The sequence below is a fragment of the Anomalospiza imberbis genome, chromosome 4 (assembly GCF_031753505.1).
Source record: "Anomalospiza imberbis isolate Cuckoo-Finch-1a 21T00152 chromosome 4, ASM3175350v1, whole genome shotgun sequence".
NCBI lineage: Eukaryota > Metazoa > Chordata > Aves > Passeriformes > Viduidae > Anomalospiza > Anomalospiza imberbis.
Genome location: NC_089684.1, coordinates 44,433,334 through 44,459,719, shown reverse-complemented (window position 1 = coordinate 44,459,719; position 26,386 = coordinate 44,433,334). Strand labels below are relative to the sequence as shown.

Sequence of the window (26,386 nt, the reverse complement as noted above, 5' to 3'; positions counted from 1 at the left end):
TCTGTGTAATCTGCTTTCAAGAAAAATTGACCTTCTGTTCCCTTGTAGTGTTTTCCAAAATTATTTGTACGCCGTGTTATTATTTTTCAAAACAAAATGTTGCTTCCCTTTTTTTTTGTATTCCTGATCCTATATACACGCTCGGTTTTGCGATCTCATTTTTTGGATGCCGCTTTCAGCTGGAATGCTCTGTGTTTACCGAGCTGTGCTGAAAAGCTGAGAACTTCAGCCCGGGACCGAAGCACTTTGCCAGCCCGAGGGCCCTTCCAGAGGAATTCTTGAGGCTCTGCAGCACGCTGGATAAATGGAGATGACAGAGGCGAGGCCACGGCCGTGCCTCCCCCTTACCTTATGTACGGCTGCAGCTCTCTGCCAGCCCCTCAGGCCGAGGAGAGCCCTTCATGTGACCCTCAGCCATCCCCACCAGCCCAATATTAACGTGAGACATAAAGCCTGCACGTTACATAAGCCTCTCTCCTGGCCAAGTATTTCCTACTGCAGCAACTGACGTTTAATTTTAACTTGCCGCTAAAAAATAAAAACGCTCTGTGGGTAGGAGGAAGTGTATGGGTGTGGAATGTGCCAGAAAGATCGGTGATGTATTTCTGTTTGATTTACGTGGCCAGCTTAGTCTGACAGTATCTGTGGCAAGGTGCTCCCAGACCCATTCAATGCTTTGGCTAATACAGCCACAAGGAGAATTGCCAACATTGTGAAATGCTTTTTAATTACACCATTGCTGCCCAGTAAAAGACTGGATTTTAAGGGTGTCCTAAAAACAGTAGTGTAATTTTAATTTACTTAGAAATGCACTGACCTGGCATTTTGACTTAGTCTGAAGGACAGAGAGTGGAAAATGCAGTTTCAGCATTTAAGAACGTGAGGGAAGCAGATGACTGTCAGTGTGGCCACCTAAGGCCTTAGAGCTGAAACCCCTGACGTGCCAGATGGAAAGTTAGTGTTGTGTGGGACTGTAGCCTGTTTTGATGTGCTGAATTTTCCTGATAATTCTGAAAGTCATCAGGTTTTTTTCTGGCCTACCTGCAGCAGTGTGAGGTTTTTGGGATGGCCAAATCCCCTTGCGGTGGGAGGGAATTCCTGGGGGTCATGCTGCCTGTCCTGTGTCCTCAGCAGAGTCTGGCCTCTTACTGACCTAAACAGAGCCAGGGGTTTGCATGAAAATTATACTCTGGTATGTGACTATATCTGCCTGCCAAGGGTTTCTTTAAAGAACTGCAGGTTTTTTACCTCAGAAGTTTGATTTTTTTTTTTTTTACCTCAGCCGCCCATAGTGTCACCTGAGGGTGCCCCTCCTTTGCTCACCGCTTGCCCTCACCAGCCCAGGTAGAAATTGCTAACAAATCAAATATTAAGAAATATTACAATCCCTTTTGTCACGTTTCGTTAAAAAAGGTTTGATGAGCAGGGTAGCAACGCCGTTAATACCTTTCGTTTCTTTTTCTGGTGGTGGTGGTGGTGGTGACCTGCGGGCTGGTACCAGGCCCGCTTTGTCCTGAGGGGAGAAGGGGGGCTCGGAAGGGGCAGGAGGTGCCCGTTTCCATGGAGGTCTCTGGGGGCACTCACACGGGCCTCTCTAAGGGGCCGGCGCGGCACGATGGCTGTGAGGGGAGGCCTGAGTGAGACGCCCGTGCCCGGGGCCATGAAAGGACTCCTGAGGGGGAGCCCCACGGCCGCGCCAGGAGCCCGGCCATGCCGGAGGTCCGCAGCTGTGAGGGAGGAGGCGGCGCGGGGGCCGCTGGGGGCGATGGCGGCCGGGCGGGCCGTGTCCCCGCCCCGCGGCGCTCTCCCCGCACCCGCCCGCCCTCCGCCGCCGCTGCTGCCATTGGGAGCCGAGCCGAGCCGCGCCGAGCCCAGGCAGCCGCCGGTCCCGCTCTTCCGCCATCGCCATGAGCTTCTTGTTGTGAGTACCCGCGGGGTGTGGGGGGTCCTCTCCTCTTGCTCTGCGCCGTCCCGTCGGGCAGGGCAGGGCAGCACAGCCCACCGAGCGGCCGCGGCCGCCCTGCCCGCCCGCTCGGTGGTCACTGCCCGCCGCTCCCCGCCGGCCTGGCGCCCGCTCCGTCCGCTCCCCGCTCTCTCCCTTTGTGCCCCGACCCCCCGGCGGCCCCGGGAGCAGCCGCCCCGCTGCGCTCCGCCGGCAGGGAGCGGCGGGGCCGCCGCCGCGCCGTGAGGGCGTTTGGAGGGCGGGCGAGCGAGCGAGCGAACCGGGCTTCCCCTTCCCGTGCGGCTTCCCCTTACGGATACGAGTTTGGAAACAGCCAAGGATCACCAGCGCCGGGGACCTCCCCGGTGGGCTCCGTGCTGCCCGGCGGAGGGGTGTCGCTGGGTAGGCGAGATCGGGGTCGGGGTCAAACACCCACCCGACCCCCGAGGGGTCTCCCCGAGGTTTTATGATATTTTCATGCGGGTTTCTCGTTTCTGGCGGGCAGAGGTTGGTGCCGTAGCGTTGTGTGGCGCAGCTGGGTCGGGAGCTGGCGTGCGGAAGTGAACCCCGGTGCAAGTGATGGGGCGGGTGGGGCTCCCCGGCTGCCGGAGCCCCGCCAAGGACCTGGCCAGGCTTTACTGCGGCAGGAAAAAGCCCTCTCGGGAGTCGGCGGCGATTCAGGTGCGAGCAGAACCCCCACTTCTTGAAATTTTGCTTCGTGGGCAAGAACCGAATGAACTTTGGTCCCTCCCCTTAGAAACAAAGACGAGGTACTTGTGACAATTAACATAAACCGGTTCAGTGACCTATTAATTAAGGCGAAGATGCGCTCTAGGGAAAGAAGGGCGATCGAGGCAGCTGAAAAAGGCACCCTGGAAGAGCCGAGCTCCATTAGGGCCTTGTTCCCGCACACTCCGGGTTCCGTGGGACTGCTGCCGGAATATCTGGCAGCTGTTAGAGGCTTACATTGATAACCAGCAGATGTAAACGTGGCCTGGGCTTAGAGAAGAGACTTTATCTCAGAGCTGGAGTGTTCTAGTAAGTTGTGTTCTCATGGAGACAAATAACCCTGGCGCTGGTTTCCTCCTCAGTTCCTCCCTTGTGTTTATCTTTTAACTCTGCCGTATCCATCCCGCTGGCCTGTCGTGCTCCGTGCTCCTGGAGGGATTGCTAAAGGCACCGACGAGGTGGGTGCAGATGATTGTCCGTGGATGGAGGCGCGGTGCTAATGAGAAGCCCAGCTGTCCCTCTCCTTCGTAATTCTCAGCTGCCACGGTGGATGGAGAAGGGGGGACAGGATTTCGAGTGTCCTGGGAGTCTGGTTTGCAAATTAGAGAGCCTCCCTCTCCGTGTCATTTGGCTAACTGGGAATGGAAAAGCATGAAACCTTCCACCCTCGGTCACTGGCAATAATGAGGTGTTTGTTTCTTTTTTTTTGGACCCTTTTTTCTGAAACCTAAGATAGCAGACCTTTACCCCCACCTCCATTGTTCTAAGTGATCCTTCTGGATGAAATACAGAAATGGAGACTGGAGTTAGTGCACGGCAAAGTTAGAAATGTTGGCAAAGATGCCTCAGCTGTTGTTGGCAGAGTGCTGTAGATGGCACCTAATTTGCTCATCTGCAGTCTAGAAGTGAGTTAGGAAAAAAAAAAGGTTGAAAATATGCCTGCTAGGCCTCGAGGAGGTGACCAGGGAAACTTTCTGTGATGCTGACACAGAGTTTTGGTGGGTTTTTTCGGTTGGTTGGCTTTTTTTTTTTTTAAGGAATCCAGAAAGTTAGCATGACCTTTTGTCAGACTTGAGTTTTGGCTTGATAAGAGTTATTCCAAGATAGTGTGTGGATGTCTGCAGGTTTATTGATAATGCCAGCTTGCATTTTGCCTGCAGCACCCCCACCTTTGCGTGGTGCTCATAACACAGTCTTTCACAGTACTTTTTCACCCCTTTATCACTGATGTGGAGGTGCCAGCAGGGTTTGTTCCCAGCTGCGGTGACACTGCTGTCCTTCAGTGGGCTGACTCACAGTTTGGGGCTGCCGTGAGGATTGGATTGTCCTTGTGCAGAGGCAAGGTTTCCTGTGTGGCAGCGAACCTGTCGCGCAGGTTTATCGTCAGGCACCGGGCTGCAGCTTGTCAGACTGACACCCAGCACGGTGCCAAAAGCTGTGCTCTCCTGCAGGCTTCCCTGCTGTCAAAGAACAGGGGGATTGTGCTCGGATAACGCAGCGTGCGTGGGGCCCCCCTTGTCCGCTGACAAATCCGTGGCTATTCTTCCCTGTTGCTAGGGCCACTGATATATAAAGCTACATGGGGGGGGAAATAAAATCAAGGGGAACCATTGTCTTCTCTGCTTAGGGGCAACACTATAAAAAGACTGTCTTGTGAGGCGAGTCACTGAATTAATACAACTGGGGTTTGACAGCAATTGTTATTTTCAGAGCTGCGGTTTTCTCTTTCTGATCTGTTTCTTCCTTTCTGAAAAGACTTTGTAAACCTCTCCAACAGTTGAATAAGTTATCCCGAGTCTTTAAAAATGATTTAAAAATGGGAATTGGACTAGAAAAATATCTCAAATTCAAAAAAAACACTGCTTGGTAAGTTCTCTCTAAAAGGAAATTACGGCATAGTTGCAGGTACTTTAGCTTACATCTCCAAGGAAAAAAAATTAAAGATAGTTCTGGTGGGCGTGCCATATGGTAACATGCTTGTGTTATCCTCTGCTGGCAAGACTTACATAAAAAAGGAAGCTAGATGAAAACCATTTATTTATAAAAGGGAAATATTCAGATTTATTATTGAAGTTCTGAAATTCTTTTCTTTAAAAAAACCCCACGGAACCCATATCTTTGGATTAGTGAATCCCTCTCTGAGGTTTCCAGCACAGGGTTTTTTAAAAAAGAGATTAAGTAGTTGTTGCCTGATCAGTCTTGGAAGAATGAGGAGCTGTGTGACTGGCTGTTGTTGGGGGTAGTTTTTTTGGTGAGTGAAGGCCAAGTTAACTTGTAAACCAAACTGGGGCAAGATGTGCTCTTCCTTCACTGCCTTGTTCTACAGCACAGTGCAGCCTGGCAGCTGCTTCTGATGCTCCACGTGTTTTGTTTGTTTTCTTTTTTTTAATTGAAATCATACTTCGTGTGTAAATATATGTGCAGAAGGTGTAGCGAGGCATTACCTTTTTTTCCTCATGACATCTCTTGCAGATGAATACCAAAATCAGAGCTGATGGATTTGTTTTGAGATAGACAAGCAGTGCGGCCTTCCCAATTCCTCAGGCTGCTTCTGCTCTTGGAGGACATCAGGGCTGTTTGTTTTTATTCCTTCCTCAGCTTCCCGAGGTGCCAGGTGGCCACTCCTTGTCCAGGGCAGGCAGTGTAGCAGCTGAGTGCTTTGTGAGTGCTCCTTCCATACTTTTGGAGATGTGTTTATCTCCTCTCGAACAAGGACTCACCCAGAGGACCGGTAGGCACTCCTAAACTGGAATTTGCACGTGGAAAAATCAGCATGTAGGCATTTGCCGACTGTTAGAAGTGGGAAATACAGGGGACATCCAGGTATTTCCCCCGCAGTGTTTCAATGCATATGTTTTCTTCTGTTTTACCTTGAGGAGTGTAAAGCTACTGTGAGATCAGGGCAGAAGCTCTCCACACAGGGATGTGTTAACATAAAATCAGCTGCTTGACTGCTACCATTAGTGCTGTGTCCAGTTCCTGTTTTGTTGTTTTTTGTTTTTTTTTTTTTTTTAAGTACCAGGATTGAGAAGTCTCTCGAGTTTTTCCACAAGTAAATTGGAGACACAACTCTAAAGGTATTGCCAGCTTCCCAAATAATTTTTTTTTTAAATCCTTGGTAACAGTAATTTTGAGTTTTGAGGAAAACAGAAGTATTCTGTAGTGGTGGGGTTTAAACGGTGTCAGCTCTGACAATCAACTTACAGTGAAGTAAAACGTGGGGTTTAGGGTGTCACATAATGGAGTGCTGCTGCCTTATCACTGAGGTCGGAGGTAGAGAGCAAGGAAGCTGCTGTCTGGCTTTTATTTCTGCAAGAACGAGTCTGCCTCGGAGTCACAGAACTGTGCAGCCCAGTTCAGGCTGTGAGATGGCTGCACTTGGCCTGGCACTTGGAAAAACAACGTTTACCCCTGCTGCTGTGTTTTGGGAACATGTAGTAGGTGAGTGATTGTCGCTTCTAAATGTTGTTAGATAGCTCCTTCTCAGATAGAAACATTCGTTTGGAATGGAAAAAATAGCTTAGGAAGAAAGGCATTGTTCAGTGTGAAAGTTGTGTTTACTACATCGCAGTGATGTCCGGTCTTAATTACTTCCTAATTGTTTGCTTTTATGCCAGGATTGTTTTCCCTTGTTTGTCCTTCCCTCTTTGTGTAAGTGAGCCAATGCCATTAGCTGTTTGCAGGGAGGAGCTATGGAAGGAGGATCAGTTTTGGGATTGATTTGTGTGCTGGAGAGTGGCTGGGATTTTTGTCTTTATCAAATGCCTTTGGCACCTTTTACTTTTCAGACAGGGCTTTGGATTTAGGGCTTCTTCGTGGCCACAGTTCCACCTCGTGCTGTCCTGAGACATACATTTTTATATTGTTTGAAAAAGCATAAAATATTAGAAGCATTTTTCCGCATGCCAGTGGATGGCTGGAGGGTTGCAAGAGGCTGACAGAGTGAAGCTGCTTTTTTTTCTTGGAGAAGTAAATAACTGCATTAAATTTGGCCAGGTTAAGTCTTCCCTCATAAGCAGTAAGGCAGATCTTGCTGCCAGAGCTATCAATAAGCCTCTGACCCACAAATCAGCCTAAACCGCAGGATGTGCGCTTTGCGATGCTTTTAGCATTTGTAAACTAAGCCACTTCCTATTGGAACTGAGCTACAATGAGCTTGCTGTTTGGCTTTTGTTCTTTTTTTGGGTTTTTCTTCTTCTTTTAAATACGCAGGGAGACTGTGGGTCATAAATTCAGCTGCTTTTAAATCTGTTTTCAGCTAGAGCTGAGTATAACAATTACTTTTCGCAGACTTGGAAAAATTTCTCCAGCCTCTACATTTCATGATGTGAGACTGTGAGGATCCAGTGCTTTCCTTTGTCATCTGTGGTGGATGTGGATCTCCCAGATGCTTTCCCAGGGCACTGCTTCTTGGGTAGATATTTTGAGGCGGGGATGTGAAAGAAGGGAATGAGAGCTGAGGATTTGCATGTATCCATGCAGTTTAAATTGGTTCCTGGAAAATAAGTTTGAAATAACTTGTAATTTCTTAGTGAGCTTAGGTAAAAAGTGTGGTACATCTCAGACATCTCCCTTTGCTTCAAGGCTTCACTTCCCATTTCAAATCCGTAGCCTGAGTCAGCAGTCAGTCAGTTCATGAGGAGGAGATGGTAATTTTGTGTGTCATTCCCACCCTGAGAATTCATTAAGGTAACAGTAGTTTTTGCCTTGCAAATGTATTTTGATGCTTCTAAAAGCAGTCTGTGGCAATGAATGCACTCACTCTTGTGTCTTTTTTCCCCCTGAAATCCAGCTTTGCTTCTGGCTTTTTTCTGGTGTGTGAGGGCACTTGTACCTTGTTCACCCTCTCTTCTCTTCCTTCTCCAGTTCATAGCTGAGCCTTGGCAGGAATCCATTCCTTTTGGTATTCTTACACACCTGAAGAGATCCGGCCCATGTTCCACTTCAGTTTTAGTTGAGGTTTACTTGGCTTTTTTTGTCGTCTGTCCTTGCACCACTTTGTCTTTCAGTGTGGTCACTTGCCTCTGGATTAATTGCTTGTGTCCTTGAGATACTGTCGTACAAAATCTTAATCCCTTCCTCACTTGAAGGAGAACATCTTGCAGATAAGGACTCATAATGCCTGGATTTGTTGTCTTTATCACAAGTCTAATTCCTTTCTTTATGACAAAGAGAACAAATGAGCTTAGGTAAGCTTTGGTAAATTCCTCTTTTGCTGAAAATTGAGACAACTGAGTTTTGATATGGAAATCATTTCAACCCAAATAATGATTGGGTGGGTTCTCTATTGTAACCATAATGAAATAACCTATATTTTGTTTCGGTGGCTGGTACTTTGTGTTTTTCCCAACTTCAGTAGCACAGGCCTGGTTTTGCTTGAATGGATTAATTGTTTTAGGGACTTGCTCAGTGTTCTGGATCCAGGAATCAAAATGGCATTACACTGTCTTTTACTGTATGGCAACAAAATACTGCTTTTTCAAACGCTGAGGTGTACCTTTTAGGAAAAACAGCATCTCTGATGTCCTGTTACTAACTTTTGTGGTTGACAGCTCTTCTTAAAATTTCTTGCTGCAATGGGAGTGGGAAAAATAAAAAGAGCAAAAGTCTGAATGTTTAAATTCATAGAATAGTTCAGCTGACTTTGAGCTCAACTGTCAAATGCTTAAGCTTAAATAACTTCAAAAGAAATGTGCTCCTGTCTATGCAGGAGCAGTCATTCCCTCTCAGATGCTTCAGACTGGTGGGTTTTCTTGATAAGATACTTTGGAAGAGACAAGCAAATTTTCCTGAAGATAGCACATACAGGATTTTATTAAATGTGGGGGTTGTGTAAGAAATACTTGGGGGTGAGATAATGCAGTGTATTTTTGGAAAGCTGTTAGATTATTCATTGCTGCCTCCTGTCCATTCCTTCTTCCTGTTGTTCTCTGTGTCATTTCTTGCCTCCAATGATTGTTAGTTCCTGGATCCAGACCCCATTTTGCCTATTCATCCAAGTGTGAGTTTAACCTTCTCCTCTGTTGGAGATTTTCTGTTGGGAAGTTGCCGAGTGTTTGTCCTTTGCTTCGTTCCTGTCCTCAGCCTGTTTTGTGTGGGAGTTACAGTAAAGGGCAGCCTTTTAGAAAGTGCTCAAGTGACTCTTTCCCCATGAAAATTTAGTTAAATTTCTCCTTTAACTGCCTATTCCCTAAGCACATTAAGAGATGGTTCTTTTTATCGTGTTTAAAGGGATTGAAGACTGTCTTAAAGTCTTCAGTGAAGTATTTTTTTCTTCCTTTAGAAATGCCCTGGTGCGATTTCTTAGGTTGTATGACTAGATTTGCTTTAGTCATTCATTAAGCATCGGTTTCCAAAAGCACTGATCAGCATTTTGGGAAGCCATCCATGTTCTGAGGCATGTTCTCCAAACACTATATTTGGTGTACAAGTAAGGATCTACATCATCTAATTTGATGCTAGGGCCAAGCTTTTATTACTGCAATTTATCACCCTCAGCGGGTTGTAGATGGCTTTCTGCAAAGCTCTGCTTCCTACTTATAAATGTATTTACAGGGTGTGACTGTTAGCAGCAGCTTTGGACGCAGAGGGTGTTAGTCATGGACAGACAGATAATTCAGCTGAAAGTAAGGAAATCTGTGAGGCAGGAGCAGCAGCTGGCTGTGGGGAGCAGCAGACACCTTTTGTGTGGGATGCTGCTCCCTGGTCGTCCCATGGAAGAAGTGCTGGAGTAAAAGAATCACAGGTATCACACATATTTCCTTATGTTTCTTTTATGAATTGCTCAGTTTTATATATGGGGAAGGGTAGGCTTAAAAAAAAAAGTGTGGTTGTGTCCACTGAATTGTTTATTAGGTACAGTCCTGCAGTAAAGAGTTTTGACCCTTTGTGGAATCTACACTTGGAAAGGTTACTGGGTGAAGTTCTGACTTGGGCTGGAGTTCATGCTGTGCCCTCCCTTTTGAGTGGGCTGATGCTAATTGACAGAAATAAGGGATCCCTGAGAAAAGAGGGGAACATTAATGGGGAAATAGTGCTGTTTAGCTTGAAGGGAGCTTAATTAGGGGCTGAAATGTTCAAAATAATGAACTCCATCTCGCAGGAAAAAACAAAGCAGTTGGAAAAGGAGTACTTCATGTTTACCTTCTTCAAAGCTCCAGCAGCCCGCGCTTTTAAGCAAGTACTATGTGAATATTAGGATATTAGAAGAAATAGATCTAGTTTGGATTGTTCCTTACAGTTCCACAAGGTGTGGGTGTGTATGTACACAGTAAATGTTAATATCGAAATAGATGAGGAACCTCAGTCTGATTGAAAGGACCCAACAGAACAGCCAAAACTAGTGCTCACTTTCTTAAAAATATGAAGTCTGTTTGTAGTAAGCTTGAAATTTTGCGGGTGAAGACAGCGTTGTGTTTGCCTCGAGGTAGTCAGTGGATTGCTGGGAGTGTGCAACAAAATGTTTGGGATATTCTTGATTCCTCTCATGCCGCAGGATTTCAAACGGATGTCAGGAGGAGAAGAGCGTGCAGAGGTACTTGGGTCTCTGCTGCAAGCTTCTTTGTTGCTAATCGTTGTGAAAATGTGTTTCAAGTTTGGTGGTTGGTCTTAAAGCTCTGGGAAAAAGTGTGCGGGAGACTTGGGAGCGGCAGTGCCGTGACATCCACAGAACGCACTCAGTGAGCCTTTGGGGAGGCTGCAGGTTCTGTGCCACGGACATGTTCCAGTTCCTCTGCTGTCCCCGTGTCTGCCTGCCTGTCTCTGCAAGTCAGGAGGCCACGATTGCCTGGAGAACTTGGATGCAAGCTTTTCTGGGATGGATACTGCTTTTTGTGGCTCTGGCCTGCCCCTCTCTGTTAGTCCTGCAGGGAACAGGGCAGCAGAGGTTGAGTCACTTCCGCAACCATTGGCTGCCTTGGGAGTAGTTTAATTGTGTTTGGAGTGCACAGACAGGGCTCTGGTAGTATCCAGTGAGGGCAACTGTGACTTGCTTTGTTTATTTTGAGGATTTTCCAGGAGATGAAAGTGTATTAAATGAATGCGTTGTAAATGAAACAAGGGGATTTATTTTGGTTGTAAGCATAGCAAACTGATGATGATTTCCCGGTCATGGGATGGGCTTCTGGACACTTGCTTGTTCCTTGCACTGGGAATTGTGATTGCTTGGGAGAACGGTTGCATCCAAGTGGGTAAACAGCAGGAACACCATAGGGTGGAGTTGTAGCAGACACGAGTGCTGTAGCACAACACCTCCCTCTTGTTTACAGGCACTTTCTCAGCCTGCAGATGGGAAAACGGAAGCAGAGGGAAGCGTAGGTGCCTGGCTTGGCTGGAAAACAGGCTGTGGCCACCTAACATCTTTGTGGGTTTGGCACCGTGTGCTGCTGCGGGGGGAGTGAGGGCACAGGGAAGCTACCGCTCTCCAAACACCCTGAGCTCGTCCCCTGCTCAGAGCTCAGCCAGCAAAGGTTTCCCTTCAGGTGTGGTCTGGTGCGTGTAAGAGTTGTGCTGGGCCAATCCCACATTGGCTCGAAGTCACTGATTCTAAACTGTGTGTGTACAGCAGAAAAAAAGCACAGTTTAAGAATGTGCATGTGTAAGGGTTACGTATGCTTTGAGCTGAGGGGTGGTGGCTGGGGCAAGCAAAAGCAAAACTGTTCCTTAGGGCTACCTTAAATAACTTTCTCTTTCCTGCATGTGAATCATCTGATAAACAGCTGCTCTTTTAACGTGTCAAATCGTGTGCATAATGGGACCCGTGTTTTTTAAGAGCTGTTTGTGAGGTTGTGCCTTTTTCATCTGCCATCCTGTAGGGAACTTCAGTCTGTGGAGACAGCTTTTTTTCCTAGAAGGGGAGGCCAGATTTCAATCCCCACTTTGATGGGTAGAGAATGAAAAATCTCATGGAGACACTGATTTCCCTGTCAGTACTCCAGTGGAAGGAGGAAATACCATACCCCTTTTGAGAAGCCTCTCCAGGTTCAAAAGCCTACAGGGAATTGAAGTTACTCTGTGGTGTAGGTAATAAACAATGAGCCCCATAGTCTGTTCCTGTAGGAATAACCATGTGTCTGGGGAAGTTTTTCAATTCAGTGCCACTGATTCCTCCTTAAACCAAAACAAAAGCTCTAGGCCTGGAATTGCTTTCAAACCATTGCCTGACCCTCTGGGAGAGCAACTGTGTTGTGTAAGGAGTTGGCAGCTCCTAGCTGCTTCCCAGAGCTGCTGCATGGACTGCATGCTGAATTGTTGCCTTGCTTTTGTTACCTGCAGATTCAAGTGACTGGACTGAGACAGGCTTCCTGCAATGAATGGGAATTGGATTGGAAAAAGTTGACTTTTTGGTGCTGTAAGAACTGAAGGAAGCAGCGCTTTGCCCTCACACTGTCTCTCTTCAGAACAGAAATGTTGTGACTATTCAGTTTTATAAATAGAAATGTTCAAGTTCACTCTCATCAGTGCAGATTTTGAATATGTTCAGCTTAATTTTCCCCACTGTCCTGATGCTGTGGTTCTCACAGGGAAAGGCTGCAGCTATTGATTTCTTTGTCAAAAAGTTGCTCGAGCTTTTATTTTAGTTTCTTTGTTGATGTGTTGGCTGGTGGAAACAAGCCAATTTCACTCTGATGTTTCTATTCTTAGCAGGATGTTATCATTTGAAGGCCTGTATTATTGTTTAAAGGCTGGAAATGTTTGCTTTTCTGGAATTTGAGTCTTGTCTTAGAGTGTTTCTGTTTTTAAAAAGAGGCATAGTGGGAGAAGGGAGATGATGAAGTGCATAGCTAAAACTTGGGGGCTTCTCTGATAAACTCACTCATGTGCCTGTGGCAGTGAGTTGCTGCCTCAGTTTCCCTGTGCAATGAGACAGTAATGATCCCTACTTCAAAGATACTTTGTGAGGATTAATTGATGCTTGGGAAAGCGCTTGAAGATGAAAAAGCAGGAGTTAAAATAGGACAAGTTTCCATGCCCTGCGTAAATGTTCTGTGCACGGTTTTGAATTGAGTTTTTTGAGAATCTCTTGAGCTTTTCCAAATACTTTGAAGGGCTTATTTTAGCCTGGCCATGGTGGTGGTGGTGGCTTTGGGGAGACACCGAGTGGTACAGCTGTGTTTCCAGGAGTTAGTCACTCACTCCTTACCTCAAGGAAGGGCCATCAGCATTAGGGAGCAGTTAGAGGAAATAGGTGGCAGGTGTGTGCTGAAAATGCTGCCACTGCACAGCAGGTGAGGGCCTGAGGTTAGTTCTGTGCTGAGAACAAGCTGTGAAGGGGTAGCTTTTATGGATAAAGAGCCTAAACTTACCTGGTTTAATTGAGGTTTCCCCAAATCTGTGGCAGACTTTGTGGAAATGGATAAAAATCCCTGCTGAAAGGCTCTGTGGACAAATGGCTGGGAGTGAGGAGGTTTAATCTAGGTCGGCCCAAGGGCTTCTCTTGGCAGCAGTTACTGGGAAGCTTATCAAGAGCTGAGGCTGGGTGTTTAAGCTGCTTTGAGCACAGAACATCTGCCAGTGCTGCGTTTGAAGCCGAGATGAGCTGTTTGAGGCAGTGTGGGGTGAGCAGAACACCTCACATTTCTCCCTTTTTTTCTGGAAACATCCTCTTACCACCCTGAGACAGAGCAGCCTGCAGACCGTGCATCACAAAAACCACCCCCTGCCAGCAGATGGGTGGCTAAAATGACAGCTTTGGAGGAAATGTGGTGTTCTGTGACGTGGCTGCGTGGGCTCCTGCTGGTGGGAAGGGCTTGCCGAGGCTGCCGAGCCCTGCACACAGCCTCAGAAGGCACAGTTCCTCATTCAGTGCTGGGCCTGGCTGCAGCTGGCACTGCTGGGGCTGCAGCTCCCTGGAGGAATAGAAGGGAGTAATCATTTGCTAGGAACATTCCCTGTGGCAGGGAAGGGAGCAAAGCGTCCTTGGAATTCCTTGTGAAGTCCGTGCTCCTTGGCAGGCTGCATATTGGTTGTGGCACTTAGTGGGGATGGTGCTCCACGTTTCATGACCCTTTTATGTCCAAGGAAAATGGGATCTTCACCGGTTTCTCTGTCCCTTCTCACTTCTGCCTTAATATGAAGGAGAGCTCAGAGAGTCTTAACAGGAAAAGGCAGGTGCTGCCTACTGTCTTAAAACATTTTAAAACATTGACAGAAATGGCTGATTCCATGATGGAATGTAGCTGAAAATAGAATGTCACACATGACCCAGCCGTGGATGATTGTGTGTATTGTTGCTCACCAGGCAGAGAACTCTATTTAAAGTTACTTTTTTTCCCTGATTGCTCAAGGAGTTGAGGAAATAGACCTGGGTCAAGACAGCTTTCTGCATCTGTCACATGACACAGATCGGCAAAATAAGAAAAAGTAATTTTTTATTTTTTTGTTGTTAAATAATAGGAGGGCTTCTGGACTAATAAGGTAATTGGAACACTGTTTAGTAATGCAATATTTTTAACCAAACTTTCCAAGAAAAACCACATCCTGTAAAGATGGAGGCTGCATTAGGGTGTCTCTGAGCTGTGTCTCAGGGAGTGTGTTAACTGGCTTCGGTGAACTGCATAAGTGCATGGAATTCTGATAATTTATTGCCAGCGTTGCAGGTATTTCCATAGCACGTGACGACTACCAGGCTGCAGCTATCCTAATTACTTTTCCTTTTGGATGCCGGCCTGCCTTGCGTATGAGACCATTTCCTGCTGGCTTAGGGTGGCTGTGCTGCATTTGAGAAGCAGGGATCACAAAGGTGTTGGAGGCAAAGATGGAATGGATAATTTAGAGCAATACTTCATTCTGTTGTTACAGCCTCTGACAGCTTATGGGAAGAACCCCTGTGTTTTTGGGAAGGGGGGAGCAGGGATTGAATGCTACCTAAAGCTTTTTCCAACATGTTGCATTTTCTGCTTCTTTGACCATGGATCTGTGCAGGGTGTTCAGCAGATCTGCAGTGACTTGGTTTGTTGGCTGGCAGACTCACGAGCTGGGGTGGGTATGGTGAATTCCTACACAGAGTTTCTCAGAACAAACTACTTACTTAGGGAATTCCTTCACCATGCTTTCCTTCTGCCCTATTCCCAAACCCTCGTCCCTTTGTTGGGCTTACTCTTTGTGCTAAAATACAAACAATAATTGCTGGGGTTAGTTATTTCATAACCTTTTTCCAGGTTGTTTAGCTCATGCTGGGTTCCTTCTGCTTATGCTGACACATGTGGAAAGATAATGATCCCAGTCTCTTCTGCTCTGCAGATGTTTTAGGTTGTATTTTCACTCCTCATGTTGGCAAAGTGCCTCTAAAGTGGCTGTGTTCCTGAAAAGAAAATAATTGGGTTTAAGTAAAGTAATCAGTTGAGAGATTTGGGGTTTTTGTTTGTTGGGTTTTTTTTCAGTTTCTTCTTTGTTCAGAGCTGGTTTGAGTCTGGCCTGGCACCAGATGCAGGTGGCTGGAGGGGTGGGAGGGGACAACAACTCCCTGAGCCACAGAAGCTTCTCACTCCCACTGAGAGGCAATTATTTAATTCAGGATTTGTGTCTGGTATCCTGGCTTAGGGTGAGGTGCAGATGACTGGAAGGAGCCGGGAGTGTCCTGTACTGAACAGATGGGGGCAGGATGTTCCCTCCTTCTCCTTCTGGCTCCTGGTTCCATTTAGCAGCAGGCTGCACTGGTGTTGCTCGGGTGTCCATGTCAGTGTTCACGGCTGTGCAGCTGTACCATCCCAGGATCCCTGGAAGTCCAGCCAAGCCCTTCTTCACAGGACCCAGGATTACTTCAGAGGCCTGTGAGAAGGGGAGGATGCTGCCGCTCCTTCAGGGTCCCAGAGAGTCAGAGCAGCTCTGGGACCATAGAACAGAATCCCAGAATCCCAGGATGGTTTGTGTTAGAAGTGACCTCAAAGCCCATCTCATTCCAAACCCCTGCCACAGACAGGGCACCTTCCCCTAGCCCAGGTTTCTCCAAGCCCACTCCAGCCTGGCCTTGGACACTTCAGGGATCCAGGGGCAGCCACAGCTTCTCTAGGCAATCTGTGCCAGGGCCTCAGATAAAGAGAGCCAGCCCTTGCACCCCACCAGTGAGAAATTCTATTTGGTCCTTAGAGAGATAGTGAAACATTGGCCAAGTCTTTATATAAAGGAATGAGATCTGGATAGTATTTGTGATGAGAATTCTGCTGTCTGGGTTTCACAGCTTTCCACTTGCATTGGAATTCAGAGCTCAGTTTGCCTGTTCTGACAGAAGTCTTCTCTCAGCTCATGCATGAAAATACTCACAAATATTGACTCACTTGACACTTCCCTGCAAATATTTAATTCTACACGTCATGTTTCTGACATGTTAGCGGCTCATGTACCATCCAGGCTCACTGTCATAGTTTAAAATTCAAATGTCTAAATGTTTTTTCTAAGCCAGACCATGTTTTTCTGAACAAAATTGTAAGTAAGGAAGTGATTAGGTCAGAAAATGGTTTAAAACAGGTCAGAATACCTGCTAGTTTAGCATCCCAGTTTTTGGTAAATACTCTGCTGCAACGTGAAAATACGTGAGTGGGTAAAGTATTTAATGTTCATCTTGTCCTTACCTGCGACTGGTCTGCTTGGTTCCTTTTTGCTTCCAGTTCCAAAGAGTCTCTAAATATTTCCTCTCTCCTTTGCAGTGGCAGTCGCTCTTCCAAAACCTTCAAACCAAAGAAGAATATTCCCGAGGGGTCTCACCAGTACGAGCTGCTAAAACATGCAGAGGCCACGCTGGGAAGCGGCAACCTCCGGATGGCTGTGATGCTTCCAGAGGGGGAAGACCTAAATGAATGGGTTGCAGTTAACAGTGAGTCACTGGCCTTTTCTTCATCACCGAAGTGTTGGAAGTGGGCTGACACTTGGGGCAGGACAACTGTGTCCCCCTTTCTATTCCTGGAGAAAAGGGGAGTTGGGGGACCTTGCTCTCTAGAACTTCCTGACAGGAGGGTGCAGCCAGGTGAGGCTTTGCTACCAGGGAACAAGGGCAGGGTGACTGGAAACAGCCTCAAGGTTCAGGTTGGACATCAGGAAGAATTCCTTCATGGAAAACGTTGTCAAGCATTGGAGGTGTTGGAGTTCCCATCCCTGGAGATGTCTAGGGGACAGCTAGACGTGGCTGTCAGACGGTGGGGATCAGCCACAGGTTGGACTTGATGATCTCAGAGGTCTTTTTCCAGCCTGAATGGTCCTGTGATTCTGATGGGGTTTGTAATTTTCCTAAAGTTAGCTCCTTTAGTTCCTACCAAGTTTTGAGCATTTGCTCTGGTAAGTCTCTGATGTCATTCTTTTAACATCCTCTAAAGCTGTTTGTCCAAACTCTCTGCTTTTAGGCCAAACAATGATGCCTAAATTAGTGTTTTCTGATTGCTTGACCTTGTTGCCTCCAACTCCTTCTCCCTGCTGCATGAATTTTGCCCTGTGCTCCTGAAGAATGGATTCTTCCTTTGTACTCCATAGCCTGTGAAGTTTTGGCTGCCACAAGCTCTGTGCCCTGTCTGGGTGTTTGCTCATCTTTTGCCTCTCAGGCTTGGTTGCTCCAGTGGTGGTACAGGATTGATTTGTGCACTGCAGTAGAAATTATGCTTGAGTTAAATGTCCTCCAATTGTTTCTGTGGTTCTGCCTTTTTTCTTCTTGCTCTTTGACATGTTTGGGAAGTGAAACCATCCCACCGACTCTCACCTTCCTGTTCCCAACCAGTCATGCAGTGCACTGGTGCTCCACTTGCCACCGCTTCCAGGGCAGGCTGGAATTGCTGACACCGTCCTTTGCCAAAGTTAATTCACACTGCATTGCAAAACTAGACTAGAGGAAAAAGCCAGCCCACTTGTGTGAGTAAGCATTGCTTAAGATGCTTCATGTATTGCTGGCATCCTTCCCTTTTGGTGGTTCCTTCACTCCATGTGTCTGCTTTCCTGCGTGGCAGCAGTTTCTTCCCTTCTCAAGTGACTTGACTGCTGAATTAGCTGGAATGGAATTGTAGCTGTAATTAATTGTAATTAAAGAGTGAGCTGGTGACGGGCTCCCTTCCCTCAGCATCCCTGCACCACACCGAACTCCAGCAGTAGCTGTGAGCCCCTTCTGCTCACAGAGGGGTCTCGTCGGGAGACAAAATGTGTGACTTCAAGTCATTGCTTTCACCCATCTCGACCCTGAGAACACAAAACCAAACGTGCTCTGCCCTGCTGCTTCTTGATCAGTGCTCAGCCTGACTGGTGTCTTAGAGAATGACTTGATGGGCCTGTGGATTTTGAGACTTCCAAGTGTGGGATTTGCCGTAATCAGGCGTTCTGTCGGAGCCTGTGTGGGTTTTCTGAACATGCTTGCCTCAAAGCAAACAGTGGGCTGTGGTTTCTGCTGGGAGCAGGGAATGGAAACTTAATTAACAGTTCCCGTGGGCACTTGAGAAGCTGGGGCTGGCGTCCTGCATCCTGCTGAGCAGTAGCTGTGACTTGATACAGTGATGTTTGTCTCATCTTGGCCGTTTATCCTCTGAAAAATACCTGCAGATAAAGTGGGTTTTATAAGCTGATTGCAGTGACTACAGTTCCTCATGACAGGATGAAAAAGAACCTTCTTCTCTTAAGAGTTTGGAGTAATTAACTGGAAGAGTAACTGTAACTGTAAGGTTACATGGGCTATATTGGGAAGAAATCCTTCCCTGTGAGGGTGGTGAGGCCCTGGCACAGATTGTCCAGAGAAGCTGTGGCTGCCCCGTCCCTGGAACTGTCCAAGGCCAGGTTGGATGGGACTTGGAGAGACCTAAGATAGCAGAAGGTGTCCCTGCCCGTGGCAGTGGTGGAACTGAATGGTCTTTAAATTCCCTTCCCACCTGAAGCAGTCTGGGATTGTATGAGATGTTTTTGGGAAAGGTGGGCCTTTGGAATACAAAGCCTAAGGGAAGCTACTGTCACCTAACGAGTACCTGCTCTCTCTAGTTGGAAAGTTTATGCTGAAAATCTTTCTTTGATTCCACACTTGCCAGTAGAATGTGGGATTGCAATGAAATGCACCAAACTTCCAGGAAGGGAAATAACTAGGTTTTCTCCTTCCTTTTTCTTCTTCCAACTGAAGATTTTGCTGCAGTGAACAATTAAATAGTTCTTGCTAGAGGCTGTTAAAGAAAGTTGGTGGTTGCTTTCTGCATCTCTGTTATAATGGATCTTAAAAAAGCAACAACAGCGGAGTTTTTTCCCAAAAACCATTCCAGAACCTGTGCTTTACAGTCTGGGCTGTCAGAATCTTGTGCTGCAGACTGCTGACGGGTGGTTTCCTTGCTTTTCAGCTGTCGACTTCTTCAACCAGATCAACATGCTCTATGGAACCATCACGGACTTCTGCACGGAGGAGAGCTGCCCCGTGATGTCTGCTGGCCCAAAGTAAGAGTGTGTTTCTCACACACTGGTGACTGGGTGCAGTTTTTGAGATGATTTTTCATTTAAAAGCTTGAGACCAGCTGAGAGGAGTTCCAGGGTTGGGTGGCAAGGATGTGAAAGAGAAGAAGGATTTGAACATCTGTTAAGCGGGTGGGGAATAGCAAGTTGATATTTTTTGGTCTGTGTTCATATTTGTTTGGTGTTTATTTTTTGTCCTTTAACCTGGGAAGTAAATTAATTATTGAAATTATTTTTACCCCTTCTTTATTTTTCTGAAACATTAATGGGGGCTTCTTAAATGAAGGTTTAAAGATTTTATATGCAGGCATTCCATTAGAACTTAGCAAAATCTTCCTTGTAGGTATTGCAGGAATAGTAGATGTCTGGATAAGAATCCCTGTGCTTTTCTTGGATTCTTGCTTATACTTTTGTTGAGACATCCAGTGTTTCTCTTTCCTGCTCTCTATTTCAGTTTGTTGTTTTGCTCTGGCTACAGACTGATCCTGGCAACCTCAGCTAAGTGTTGGTATTTGTCCTACATGAATATCACTTAAATCTTGGTATTAGGGCAGTACCGGGTGGTGAGAAATCCCGCTTTTTCATAAATCCAGACACATGGTCCATTTGGTGTCTCTGGGATATTTGCATTGTGTTCTTAGATACAGGTTTTAAATGCTTTCAGACCCTCTAATTTGTTAGATTTTTTTTTTGTTGTCCTGTTGTGAGCAGCACCTTCATAATCCCTCCTCAGATTTGTTTATGGTGAAAACGTTCTCCCAGCAGCGGTTCTGACAAAACCAAATTTGCTAAACAAATTGAGAGGGCAGGTTGATCAGATGCGGCTAAGCTTTGCATAAAACCACGTGTGCGATCTGCAACGTACAAGCCCCGTGGCTCACTTGGGAGCTGGTATGGTCAGACTTGCCGTGTTAGGTGTGCTTGGGGTTTTTCAGCAGTACCTTTCCCAGATGATCCACCATCTGGCAAGGCCCATCAGGAGTGACTCAGTGGTGCTAAAGGCTGCCTTGTCTCACCCCAGGTACGAGTACCACTGGGCAGATGGCACCAACATCAAGAAGCCCATCAAGTGCTCTGCACCAAAGTACATCGATTACCTGATGACCTGGGTCCAGGACCAGCTGGATGACGAAACGCTGTTTCCTTCTAAAATAGGTAAGGGAGTACCTGCAGCTGAGCAGTGCACTCAGGTTACACCTGCACAGAAACACTCCAGTGTTAAAAGGTTTCCTCAGTAGCTGATGTGTGGGGCAGGTTTAGAAGGTTACATTACCTGTCTACACACACTTATCTTTGAAGGGATGTTGTGATGCATGAACTCTGATCCATGTATTAGTACTCCCAATAAACACCTGTCACAATTCTGGGTGCAGGAAGCACCATTTCTAACTAATGACTGGTTCTGTTCATCGAGTCTAGTGTTTTATTCACATGGAACAGTGAGTTGTTTCTTTAGAAATAACAGCAGAGGGTCTCAGACCCTTATAACCAGGCAGCTTTTTGTCACAGAAGAGATGTCGGGGTGTCAGGAGGAACTTTCAGACCTTATCTCTAAAGAAGCTGAATTGCAGCTTTGATCTTAAATTGATGGGTTTTTTTGCTTTTTTTTTTCCAAGTGAAGATGAAAAATAGATGTTTTAAAGAGGCTTCTTTCAGAAAAGCAGGAGGGAAACAATGACCAACCAACAGTTTGGGAAAGATAATGGGGGGGTCTCTTAGTTGCCTTAACTTTGTAAATAGTTTCTGAGGCTTTTGACACATTTTCATTGAGCTTCTTTAGAGAAACCGTGCCTTCAGAGAGAGATTCAGAGGCCACAAACTAACCAGCTAAGTATGAATTTCCCGTGTGCTGCAGCAGCCAGAGGAGGAAATGTGATGTACGTGTGTGCAGGGCAGGCTGCAGCAGGAGCATGAGAACGTTAATGGTGGGACCTGAAAGCATTGGTGAGCTCCTGACTGGCCTCAGAGCATCCAGAGCCTCTGGCCTTCAGGCAGGACTTGAGCACTGGGAAAGGCTGCAGGAGAGCCGAGCTCACTGGGGAGACTGGTAGGTGAGGAGGAGCTAGACAGGTTTCCTGTTTTCAGAGGGTTGATACATATCTTTCTTTAGCCTGGGGAAGTGACAGCTAAAGAGTTCATGGCTCCCAGTAGCTGCTTGCTGTTTCCCAGCCGGTTTTAATAGAACCTGTGTAGTGACAAAGGTCTGCTGTTGAAACTGATTCCATCTGCCCTGGCTTGTAGTGGCTTTCGCAACAGACAAACATGGCCCGGGTGTTGAAGAATAAGCACTCTGTTTTCTTCTTCCCAGGCGTACCATTCCCAAAGAACTTCATGTCAGTGGCCAAGACAATTCTCAAGCGTCTCTTCAGAGTTTACGCCCACATCTACCACCAGCACTTTGACCCGGTGATCCAGCTGCAGGAAGAGGCACACCTTAACACTTCTTTCAAGCACTTTATATTTTTTGTTCAGGTAAGGACATGGCAAACGGTGTTCTCGCTTCCAAGCTACATTATCCTTCTTCCCTTGTGGAAAAAAAATTCAGCATCTTCTTAGGTTTCCTTCCTTTAAGAGGGAGGAAAAACTTCAGGCAGTGGAACACTTGAGGTCAGCGAGTGGCAGATGGACAGGGAGGCTGCAGTGGCCCAGCCTGGGCATGGAAAGCTGACTGCCAAATGAATTCTGGCTAAATAAGGCTTCTCACCTCATCTGTACCCACAAAACTCTCTATGTGTGTCTTTCTCCTTATCCCTGTTACAGGAATTCAACCTTATTGATAGAAGAGAACTTGCACCACTTCAAGAACTGATTGAAAAACTCACCTCCAAGGACAGATAAAAGGAAGAGGACTTCTTGAAGTCACTTGTTTCTTTAAGCGAGCGTTTGGTATTTGTTTTTTGTTAATTTGTTTGGTTTAAAAAAAAAAAAAACAAACAAAACAACCCCCCTGTGCTGTTACCAGTGACAGCTAAGATCTACTTTCTGTGCTTTTATTAGGGGAAATCTTTTCTCTGTTAGTGACATGTGGTAAATAGCTTTTTTTTTTTTATTAATATTATTTTACTATTGTTATTCATTGTGGAATTTCTAGCAGGTGCTGAGTGTTTATTAAGGAAACGTGCTTGGTTGGGGGATTGACTCTGCTGGTGGATGGGTTCTTGTGTTGTGTCAGTGGTAGCCCATTCTCATGAAGTCCCTGGAAGACTTGCTTACATTCTCTAAGTGCCTTGGCAGACTCACTTCTGAGGTGCAAAGCACATACAATACTGAACATTGCTGGAAACAGAAAATATGTACTAACACCCAGACACTTACTGAAACTTGTTTTAGAAACATATATCTATGCTTACACTAGGAAAAAAAAAAAGCCATAACTTGCTGAAATCAATGATCTCCAGCTTTTAATACAAATACTTGTCTTATTTTTTTAGAGATGAATGTAGGATTTTTCAAACCTAGATTACTTCTTACGAAGAAAAGCAAAGTTCTTGCTAAAGCAAAATGGTGAAGGTGGTGTCAAAATTACACAGGCCTTGTGCTTAGCAAGTAGTTCCATGCCTGCTGCCGTGGGACTTCGCATAGTTGCTTTTATTTTCTTAGCAGGAGAGCATCAGTTGGGTCAGCCAGCTCGTTAGGTTCCCCTAGCAGTTGCCAAATGAACAGGTAGTTTGCACAAACACAATTAGGGGAAATATTCCCTAGAAAAAAATTGCACTGGGATAGTAGTAATAATAATAAGGAAAACCTGGCTTGAAAAATAACTGCTGGAAAGGTGTTTTTAAGTTAGGAATGCAAAGCCTGGCTCTGAGGAGGGGCTTTGGTGGCCAGTGTTTGCTGTTTGAGAAAATGTATCTGGGGGGGAGATAATTTTGGGGGCTGCTTTGGAGTTATGTTACTATGATGGTGTTCTCCCCCTTTTAAAACCACTGCCCATCTTCAGGGAGCTCCAGCTGTTGGGAAAAGCAGCAGGAACAGGGGAGGCCAAGGTGAGTACGTGGCAGAGAAGTTGAGCTTCTGTTTTGTGCGCCTTGGCTCAAGTCAAGTTGGAGCTGGCGTGCAGGAACCTGCAGGAGAGGTGAGTGAGAGGCCATTGGCATGGCCAGCAGGGAACAGCTGAGCACAGAAGTGACTCACTTGGGAGCTCCTGGGTTCCAGTGAGGGATCCTGATCTTCTGGCTTTTCCTGTGCCACCATCCGCACGACAGCGCCAAAGCCACCCATCTCCCAAATTCCAACTGCTTGGTTTGGACACAGAGTGAGCAAGGCAGGAGCTCCCAGGTGCTAAACAGGGGATGCCTCCCGTTTCAGGGTGACTCCTTGGTTTGGTGTCATGTGCCAGCAAGCAGCAGAAAGGATAAAGGTGTAGAAATGAGGATTTGCTTGGACACGGCAGTGCAGTGGTTCACGTTCCTGGCACGCTTCTGCCCTAGGAGGGTGTAGTTCTTGTTGTTGTTCTTGCAGTTTTTATTTTGAACAGCCAATTCTAGAAATCCAGAGGCATCTGCTGCAGTCCAGCCCATCAGAATTGGAAAGTAAAAAAAATGAGTTTTAGGTGTGGATAGTGTGTTTTTTTAAATTCAATATCTGGCAATAGAAAGTCTTTGACCAAATAGTTTCTAGGCGTGTAATAAAAGCTTGGAGATCATGATTTGCCTGACAGCTGTATGAACACATTGTTTAATTACACAACACTTGAAAATAACATCGAGGACGTGTTTGCAGTGGTGGGGATTTAGGATCCCCGTGCTGTTTCTTTTTGCAGCTTTTCATTGTTGTTTTGCTTCTCAAAGCTGTGGGACCAGAAGATGACATGTGTTTACACTCTCGGAGTAAGGGCACATGGAAATGCCACTCAATGGAATCTGGATCGAGTGAATGTGTTTATAAAATAGTGCATTTATGGAAAAGGGGGGGACACCCCCTGCCCCTCCAGATAAACCCCAGAGAAGCCAACCCTGCTCTACTCCAGGCCCCCACTTTGGACTTTGAGGGGTGACAAGCGCTGGAGAACAAAACCTCCCAGCTTTGGTCATGGGGAGCAGAAAGTGCCAGTGGGGTTGAACCAGGCTGTGCTTCCAGAGCTGCCTCAGGCCTTCCAGTCTGGTGGGGTCCCAAATTCCTGTGGTTTGTGATGGTCTGCTGCTACCAGCACGTTGGATGTTGTCAGGGCTTGAAAACAAACATGCATGGGTGGTGACTCCTCCCTGGAGCTGGGAAGGGGCGAAGGGCCGAGCCCAGGGAGCTCAGCCAGCGGTGGATGGATACGGGATGTGTTGTCCAAGTCTTTCCAGTCCCAGTCAGGGGTACAAGTTACTCGTGCAAAGAGGAACCAAACCACTGCCTTCTGCTACTGCAGGAGGCTGAGGGGACAAAGCAGGTTCTGAGGGGCAGGCAGCCCATCTGCAAGTATCCAGTTTCTTTTCCTGCTTACTATGCAATGTAGAGCTTTGAACTTCTGCTTTTCTGTGGAGATGGAGAGGAGCAGTGTCCTTACTCAGTCCTTGGGAACTAAGCCCTCTCCCAGTGTCCCTGACCCTCAGTTACCAGGTAAGGACACCTACTTGCTGCTATGGACTCAACTTACCTTTCAGATTTTTCCTTTCTATTTCTCACCCCTCTTCCTTTCTCCCGGGTCACCCGACACAGTTTTGCTATGAACACATCCTATTGGATAGCTGTGCTTTTCCTTGCTGCTCTCTCCTCCTCTCCTGCCTGCCAGAGTGCTGTTACTGTACATAACCCCCCTTTTGGTTGGATTATCTGAGGAGCTGCAGCACGAGCAGAGATTCCTTGCTTTTTTTTCCAACTAAAGTATTCCCTTCTGCGCCGGATCTCGTTTCCTTCACTGCTGGTAGCAGTTGTCTCTTTTCCAATCCCTCCCTCCTGAAACCACTGGCAGTTTTATGGATGCCCATCGTTTTTTCCTGGCTATCTTCTTTTTTAACACGAGACTAACAATGATTTTCAGTGTTAAACCTTCTTCTTTCCCTGCTTTTCTTATGGTTTCCTCTTGCCAGGTTCAGTTTGCAGCCTAGGAAAATACCCAATTACCTTATTCTGTTGGAAGAACCGATTCCCAGATTGTTCATAGAATATTGTATTTTTAGGGGAGATTAATTTTTTATAGCCACTAAACTATACTCATTATTTTTGTACGTTTGCAACTTGGGGACAATTTTCCGAGCCGTGTCGCGGAGGGAGCATTTATTGTCGTGGCTGTTGGACTGCTTGGGAATGCTGTGGTTGTGTGGTGTAGAGGCACATGCCCTGGTGTGAAACCAACAAGGTTTCAGTAAAAATGAATGAGGCTTCAGTAAAAGGCCATTTTTGAAGGAAAAAAAAAAAAAGAAAAAAAAAAGAATTCCGAGAGCGACACTAACCTTTCCTCCTCCTTGAGAATCCTGAAATGTGTGGGAGAAAACGCAGTGTAATCTATAAAATGCAAGGAGAGAACCCTTACTGTGAGCTAACTGTGCCAATACCGCTTCAGTTTGTAGTCACTGATGGAGATTTCAGTTCTAAAAGAAAACAGCTTTTGATCAAAAAAGAACAAGATGAATGTCTGAAAATCCGCACCGTGTTTATTTGAGCGTTGTAAATAATGTATACAGATGGTTGTATGTGATGGGGCAAAATATTTAAATCCTAGGGTTTTTTTTTTTTTTTTTCAATAAGAAACTGAAGGCTGTTTATAAGAGAAAATAAATAGCTATGTTTGACCATGACTGTCTTCTTTATTTCCTTCTTGGACTTGCTCCTCAATGGTCTCCTACCTGTAAATAGATTCCCCTCCTGTATATTGGAAACATCTGACCAGGACACACCCAAGGATGTTGTTGGCAGGCCGGTGCCACAGGAGGTGCCGACTCCACTTTTGGCCCTGCCCAGCAGCACAGGTGACTTTTTTTTGGCTTTTCTTTCTCCCAAGAGCCTCCAGTGACCCCGACAGCTGGAGCACTCCAGATTTCCTGCCCTCCCCCCACCAGGGGTTCTGGAGTGCCCTGTCCCGTGGTAAGTTGCTCACTCACCTGGCTGGAGGGCAGTTGGGAACAAGGTGGATGAAAATCTGCCTTTTACTTGAATTTTTTACACAAATCTGGGGCCACAACTCCCTCTCTGCTGGTGCCCATCCCCTGTGGCTCAGGATTTTTCCCCGTTTGACATGGTTCTCCTTGGGTTCGGTGTCTGTTTGGGAGGTTTTAGGGTTTCATAGAATCCCACATTGGTGTGCCTTGGAAGAGACCTTAACGCCCATCCCATTCCACCCCTGCCAAGGGAAGGGACAGCTCCCAGGGTTGTTCCAGGCCCTGTCCAGCCTGG

General features: G+C 46.5%; 1 protein-coding gene across 5 annotated transcripts; it reads left to right on the top strand.

Annotated features, from left to right (window-relative positions):
- Window positions 1–1,757: 1,757 nt before the first annotated feature.
- On the top strand, window positions 1,758–25,791 carry MOB1B (MOB kinase activator 1B). 5 transcript variants are annotated; one of them, XM_068188194.1, is made up of 6 exons: window positions 1,758–1,921; window positions 16,315–16,481; window positions 18,958–19,051; window positions 20,088–20,221; window positions 21,375–21,538; window positions 21,827–25,791. In XM_068188194.1, the coding sequence occupies exons 1-6, from the start codon at window positions 1,908–1,910 to the stop codon at window positions 21,902–21,904; spliced, it is 651 nt and encodes a 216-aa protein (XP_068044295.1). In that variant the 5' UTR covers window positions 1,758–1,907; the 3' UTR covers window positions 21,905–25,791. The 5 variants fall into 5 exon arrangements, with proteins under 5 accessions (XP_068044295.1, XP_068044292.1, XP_068044293.1 ...); XM_068188191.1 differs by lacking the exon at window positions 1,758–1,921 and adding an exon at window positions 2,507–2,712; XM_068188192.1 differs by lacking the exon at window positions 1,758–1,921 and adding an exon at window positions 7,726–7,860.
- The last annotated feature ends 595 nt before the right edge of the window (window positions 25,792–26,386 follow it).

Bases quoted from the DNA above. Each gene is read 5' to 3' on its own strand.
- MOB1B (XM_068188191.1), top strand. From the start codon at position 2,522: ATGGGGCGGGTGGGGCTCCCCGGCTGCCGGAGCCCCGCCAAGGACCTG. The intron at 2,713-16,314 runs GTACTTGTGACA...TCTCCTTTGCAG, and splicing joins CCCTTAGAAACAAAGACGAG to TGGCAGTCGCTCTTCCAAAA. The intron at 16,482-18,957 runs GTGAGTCACTGG...CTTGCTTTTCAG, and splicing joins TGAATGGGTTGCAGTTAACA to CTGTCGACTTCTTCAACCAG.